This window comes from Ranitomeya imitator, chromosome 2 (genome assembly GCF_032444005.1).
Source record: "Ranitomeya imitator isolate aRanImi1 chromosome 2, aRanImi1.pri, whole genome shotgun sequence".
Taxonomy (NCBI): domain Eukaryota; kingdom Metazoa; phylum Chordata; class Amphibia; order Anura; family Dendrobatidae; genus Ranitomeya; species Ranitomeya imitator.
This window is the reverse complement of record NC_091283.1, coordinates 55,588,179-55,595,185: the sequence shown is the minus strand read 5'-3', so window position 1 is coordinate 55,595,185 and position 7,007 is coordinate 55,588,179. Positions and strand designations below refer to the sequence as shown.

Below are 7,007 nucleotides of genomic sequence, written 5' to 3'. Positions count from 1 at the left end.
GCAGTTTTAGGAGAGTGTGTAGTTACAGCTGGGGAAAGGGACTGAAGGAGATGTGAGGGAGTAGGGTCACTGGTGCAAGTTGTAGGGCGAGAAGAAGTGAGGTGTCATAGAATCGTAGACTCATAGAATGTTAGAGTTGGAAGGGACCTCAAGGGTCATCATGTCCAACCCCCTGCTCAATGCAGCGCAGGATTCACTAAACCATCTCAGACAGATGTCTGTCCAGCCTCTGGTCACTTCTTCTTCTGTGACAGTCTCAGCAATGGAAAGAGAACTTGTAGGCAGGAGGGGGATCAAGGCTCCGAGGGAATTGTGCAAAAATATTTTCTCAGATATGATTGATTTTTTTTTCCGTAGAAAATAAGTGTCCCGATCGTCAGCCCTAAGGTTGGTGACGGGGGCCTTTACTTTAGGGCGCAGGAGGGGAGTGCAAGGTTGTAGGCTAGTGAAGTGATGAGGATAGTGAAGTAGACTTGATGGAGCGCAGAGTTATAGGTTTTGAGCATGAACTTATAGTGGATGAAGTCTTCTGCTGAAAGTGATTTTCTCCACAGATAAATAGAGAAAGAAAATGCAGTAAACAGAGCAGATAGATATACTTTAATTACAATTCCCAAATAATACTATATTAATGAAAATCTATCTGCGTGAATAATGAAAATATTGCAACTCCAACAATATTGCTAAAACAGCAAATGTTTATCTTTTCTCATTGGGTTAAAGGTTTCCTGTACATTGCACGTAGCATCTGCTTAAACATGTCATTACAATATGGATTAATTCTCCATAAGACATTAATCCAGTAGGAAATATAGATAAATAAAATCAGTGTACAAATTACCTAGTGACAATCGGAGCTTATGTGTTATTGAATATTTATTTCCAGGGTTTCCCGGGATTGCAGGGCACAACCTGCTGGCCACACACTGTAATTGTCTCTTTGCACCATGTAGAAAACTACAACTCCCACAATGCAATTGGTCAGAAGCAGGGAGGTGAGGGGGTGGCTGTGTATCTGCTGTGCCTGGAACAGCTGACAGCAGCCTGTGTAAGGTGAATGGAAACCATTACCCCAGAGAGAGGAGGCTAGGACTAGATTCTCGCAGGTGATGGAGGAGAATGACCCCATCTTCACCTTGCCAGGGAGGGATGGATAAGAGGATGATGATGGTGCTGGAGACGATGGGAAGATTGTGAAAATTGGTGCATGTCTACATACCGGGTGCTATTGCTGCTTTAGGTCCTTGCATGGTTGCAAGAGATCTTCTTTCCATGACAGATCGGATCCCAAATGTGGACTTGTGAGGTACGTGATCTACTAGGTTGCATATGTTAATATTCTATTTGATAGCCTGGATGTATAAATTATACATTGCTATACTTGTAATAACATCCAAACTGCTAATATCCCATCAGGTGATCCTTATATTGACCCGGCACTAGCTGATCCCACTCAGATGATCATTATTTTGACCCGGCACTGGCTGATCCAACTCCTATCAGCAGATCTCTCGTATAAAATCCACCACTGTCTGATCACATATTACCCGCTTAGTCAATTCCCTTCTGTCTGTATATGACAAATAGGATCCCATTGCAGTGTGATCAAGTCTGACCATGACATATCTTTTTATTGGAAGCCCAAAAGTCAACGATCCTAATCATGAAGTCCGATACATTATTGTTCTGCTACATATCTAGTGATCCATTCCCCTAAAAAGTCTATGCATGGATAGTATGTAACAAAATGTAACCCTAATCCCCGAGACAATGCTGTGTGACAGGTAGCCGGCCAGTGTCAAACAGCAGCATCGGATTTCTATAGATCAACTTAGCATAGACGGGGGTTTAACCCTTCCCAGATCTCGCGATCGAGAAGGAAGTCTTCTGGTAAACACTGGCTCATTATTAAATGTGTGGAAACCGTGGGTAGAAAACAAGATGTTCCTCACCACCTTGAACATGTGTTTGTTATTTTTAATGAAGCTTTAATATCTCTAACTTTTCCTAATCCCTCACAGTTCCTGTTTGAAGCTTTCCAAGTCTTGAACTTCCAGGATTCATAAGACGCTAAGACCGTCACCTAATTCACCTGAAATTTTAAGAACTCTCCACCCAGATGTACCGGAAAGATTTGACTTGGTCTCAACCATTTTATTAAACCGATTTGCTTGTCCAGAATGCGGCTTTTAGAAGCTAGATGGAACGATGAGTAATGGAGTTGATCCCGGGATTAATCGGGGGCCACTTTATGCACATCTGGTCTCGGACGTCTTTACATCTCTTTATTATGAGAACATGTACATTGGACAAGTTCAAACTTGGGATTAGAATGGAGTAAAGTGATATCTTGACCTGCAGTTATGGATGGTTTTCCAAAACCTGAGACAATGTTGTGGCAAACCTCTAAAGACCCAAAGGAAAATGGAACGTGGCACGATACGGAAGGTTATGGGGGCTCCAATCCTTTGTGGACAGCGGTTTTCGATTACGAGGCCACGGCAGAAGAAGAACTAACATTAAGAAGGGGTGACTTGGTGGAGATTCTTTCCAAAGACTCTACAGTCTCTGGCGATGAAGGTTGGTGGACTGGAAAAGTTAGAGACAAAGTAGGCATCTTTCCAAGCAATTATGTGGTCAGTGACCTTAAATATACTAGCTGGAAGACCACCGTGACAGATTTCCCTCATCCACTGCAGATAAAGTTTGAGGAGTTGCATTTGGAGGAAATCATTGGGGTGGGAGGTTTTGGGAAGGTCTACAAGGGAATATGGCGAGGAGAAGAGATGGCGGTTAAGGCAGTACGACATGACCCAGATGAAGATATCAACGTAACGGCAGAAAATGTCAGACAGGAAGCCAAATTGTTTTGCATGCTGCATCATCCAAACATTATAGCCTTGAAAGGAGTATGTACGACACCTCCGCATCTTTGCTTGGTCATGGAGTATGCAAGAGGTGGACCATTGCATCGGGCCTTGGCTGGAAAAAAAGTACCAGCTCATGTACTGGTCAACTGGGCTGTACAGATTGCACGAGGCATGAAGTATCTTCACAGCGAGGCCATTGTACCCATTATCCACCGGGACCTGAAGTCCAGCAATAGTAAGTGTCTATGGGGAGAGGCGGCGACCACTGTTTTGTGTTTTATGTGTGTGGATGATGGTTTGGGGTTCTCATCTGCCACTCCCTTCTTAAAATTCGCTCTTAGCTTTTTTTTTGTAAATGTCATCAGTTAAAGATCAGATATAGCCTATGGCCCGAAATTCACGACATGCCATCATTCACTCCTATCTCTGCACCCCTGTTGTCAAGGTTGTGAATGAACTTAACCTAGGTAGACCACTTTAAGGTGTTATATGAGTTTTGAGGGCACATGCAATGTCTATGTGATACAGATCCTTCCTACTGATGCCCACCTATTGGATATTTATAGGGTATTGAGTTGATAGGCAATCAAAAGGGTTTCCCACTAGATGACATATTGCTCTGAAAAGCCATAACTTCCTCATCGTTGGTGGCCAGAGTAGCGGGACCCGTAAGAACATACTGAAATCAGTATGCATAAAATAAGTCATGTAAAAAGAAATTAACTATGTTCCCCAAAGGTCTTTAATACCCTTCTGAAGGATGAGGTAAAGCACCCAAAAAATTGTAGTTAAAAAAAAAAAGTCAAAATAAATAAAAAGCCTGACTACCCCCTGCCAATATTCCCCCAGTCCTAAAAATTTACTAACCAGGTTATGTTATTTATCAAATTTAACACCACCAGACTCAAATCTGAATTCTATTATAAGGTTCTTTTAATATCCAAAATATTATAGGGCTCATATATCGAAACTGTGCAAACTTAGATGAGATAGTGGGAAACTACAGCATATTTGTCATGGTCCTTGCTGAGAATATTTAGACTTTTTTGTCCAAGTATACACCATCTTTTAGATTACGTTTTGGCAGAAATATTCACATTTTTTTATTTGCGGTGCTGTGCATTAGGCTACAACCCTTTGTCAGATAAGACACATAAACAGACAATAAACATGGTGACGTTTTTTTCGCACGCATTTAATTTGATAATTCTTCCCCTACGTGGAAAAAAAAACCCATGTCTCATAAAAGGACAAAAATGGCTTTAATGGCATAAACAATGAAAATCATTCTATCCATTCACTCAGCACAGTAGTTAGATATTCAGCACTAACACAGGTATCCCTCCCAACCCCTCCATACACATGCATACTCACCTTGACTGAGCATGCATGTGTTCTCACTCAGTAACAAGAATGGGAGTAAACCAGTGCCTGAAACCACTGGCAGACCTAATGACAAAAATGCCCAATCCTTACCTTTCCCTATATCTGCTGTAGGTAGGGAGTCAGAAGGCCCATGTGCACATTAAATTGTTGTCTGGTCCTGCCAAATCTCTGGGATCCTTAAATATCCATCTAATGTGTGTGACCAGCTCAAGTGCCTCCATGCTGTCACTAGTTTTACTGAACAGAGGCATCACTTTAAGGGGTTTTCTTCAGGTTAAAGTTCTGCAGTCACACTGTGTGGATGCAGATTGCTGAATCCTGATGGTGTGCAATGTGTACACTGTCAGGATTCTACTCTGCTGCCTGCTCGAGTGGTTATCATGGGACCCCAAGTATGAAATTTATATACTTGTAGTTATATGCCGACTAGTTTCTCATCCACTTTTCTCAATAGAACATTAAGAAAATGTTGTACTTAGGGTCAAGTGATATCGCAAGGGAGTGGCATCCTGACAGTGTGCACATTGCACATCAACAATCTGCAATCACATAGAGTGACTGCACAACTTTAGCTGAAGCCCAGAAAATCTCTTTAAAGCTCCTTGGCTCCAATGCAAAACTGTAACATGCTGGATCCACACGTCTGTGAAACACAAGCCTGTGCCCTGTTTTGGAAGGCCGACTACCCGGCCTCCTGATGTAAGCAAATTGCTGCCTATACCCCTATGAGGCAATTAACTCAGGTCAGGGTACCCGGTGGTTGGGCCTGCTGATCCGAGCACAGACCATATGAACCCAGTCTTACTATATGCCAATTATAATATATGACGGAGGGGCCTTTGGTGTGACTACTACCTCTGTACCCCTATAGTTATGCTCTGTCAAAGAACCAGTTGGGTACATTTTTTTTAAATATTGTCTTGTCCTTCAAAAAGTTTATTTCTGCGAGAAACAAACATATTGTCACGCTGTGATGGTCTTCAGTAAGGAAAGGGGGCCTCAAACTGTCCCTGATGGTACCCTAACTATCCCTGTCCCAGGGGTACTCTTGAAGTTAGGCTCAAGTCTCCAACCTCTCTTGAAGGTAAAGAGGCTGAAGTCTCTGACCTTACTATGCTCCTGCTAAACCCTGATCTATCCCCTCTCCCACCCCATGAGACATGGGACTGAAATGTAGGGTAAACAAGACACAAAAACAAAATAGGTATAACTGAAAACCTCTATCATACAAAAGCATTAACCAACAATAGGAAGGAGGATAGGGACAGGGAGGAATAAACTAAATGGGAACAGGGACCAACCACTTAGCTTTAGCACATAGCATAGGAAGTCGAATCTTTCATCGGCAGGGACAAGAAGGTCTGACCAGTTTTTATAGGAAGAGGTAATGATCAGATCAGAAGCTGCTGAAATGGAACTGTATGTTTCTGTGCAGCATAGAAAGGTCTCTTCGGCACAAAAGGAAACAAAATCCATTTAATATGGGATACAAATCACACCATCTCTATAGATAACTTGCGATTCATTATCCGACGTGACCATCTACCTCCAGGTCTTCTAGAGGGACGTGACAATCCTTGTGACGCATATATAGGCGGTATTCTACATCCAGGTCTGCTGCAAAAACATTCTTCCAATATTTGCATAATAATTACATTAAATCTATTCTTAGAAGAGAGGACATTATGTAATTATGTTCCCGAAAAACTGGTGCAATCATTATCTGGGATTAAATATTATTTGTCTCAGATCGGTCACAGTGGAACAAGCTAATTTCATATAAGTGCACAACGACGACTAATTGTAAAAGCAGTCGGCGTCTTTATTGCTTTTTTAAATTATTTTTTTTTATTTTAGAAAGGTTTTTTTAATTCACATGATAATTTCATCAACTTAATTATCATTTTTAGCACTCCTAACAATACATATGGTATTGCCTTGCTTTATTAAAATCCCAGTGCTTGGCTCACAAGGGTGCAGTCCTGCTTGGCGGTGACTTCTAGTACGGTACTGCTTCCTGCAAGGACTCGGCTTTATTACACTCCCATATTATCTACGAGTTGTATGAATCCATATTATGACACCCATAGAAGTGTATTGGGTGATCTTGTACCTCCATGTGCCTTACAGAGGCACAATTGTGTGTTTTCTCTCTCTCTATATATATGGTATATATACAGTACAGACCAAAAATTTGGACACACCTTCTCATTTTAAAGATTTTTCTGCATTTTCATGAATATGAAAACTGTACATTCACACTGAAGGCATCAACACTATGAATTGACACATGTGGAATTATATTCTTAACAAAAAAAAGTGTGAAACAACTGAAAATATGTATTATATTCTAGGTTCTTTTGCTTTGATGACTGCTTTGCACACTCTTGGCATTCTCTTGATGAGCTCCAAGAGGTAGTCACCGGGAATGGTCTTCCAACAATCTTGAAGGAGTTCCCAGAGATGCTTAGCACTTGTTGGCCCTTTTGCCTTCACTCTGTGGTCCAGCTCACCCCAAACCATCTTGATTGGGTTCAGGTCTGGTGACTGTGGAGGCCAGGTCATCTGGTGTAGCACCCCATCACTCTCCTTCTTGGTCAAATAGCCCTTACACAGCCTGGAGGTGTGTTTGGGGTCATTATCTCATTGAAAACTAAATGATGGTCCAACTAAACGCAAACCGGATGTAATATCATGCCGCTGCAAGATGCTGTGGTAGCCATGCTGGTTCAGTATGCCTTCAATTTTGAA

At 41.8% G+C, this 7,007-nt stretch overlaps 1 protein-coding gene across 1 annotated transcript in view; it reads left to right on the top strand.

Moving 5' to 3' along the window:
* Positions 1 to 1,009: 1,009 nt before the first annotated feature.
* MAP3K10 (mitogen-activated protein kinase kinase kinase 10) overlaps positions 1,010 to 7,007 on the top strand; it is an 86,455-nt gene continuing 80,457 nt past the window's right edge. Inside the window, 2 exon segments of the mRNA XM_069746773.1 lie at positions 1,010 to 1,306; positions 2,022 to 3,105. Of these exon segments, the coding sequence (XP_069602874.1) occupies positions 2,364 to 3,105 (742 nt within the window). The 5' untranslated portion in view covers positions 1,010 to 1,306; positions 2,022 to 2,363.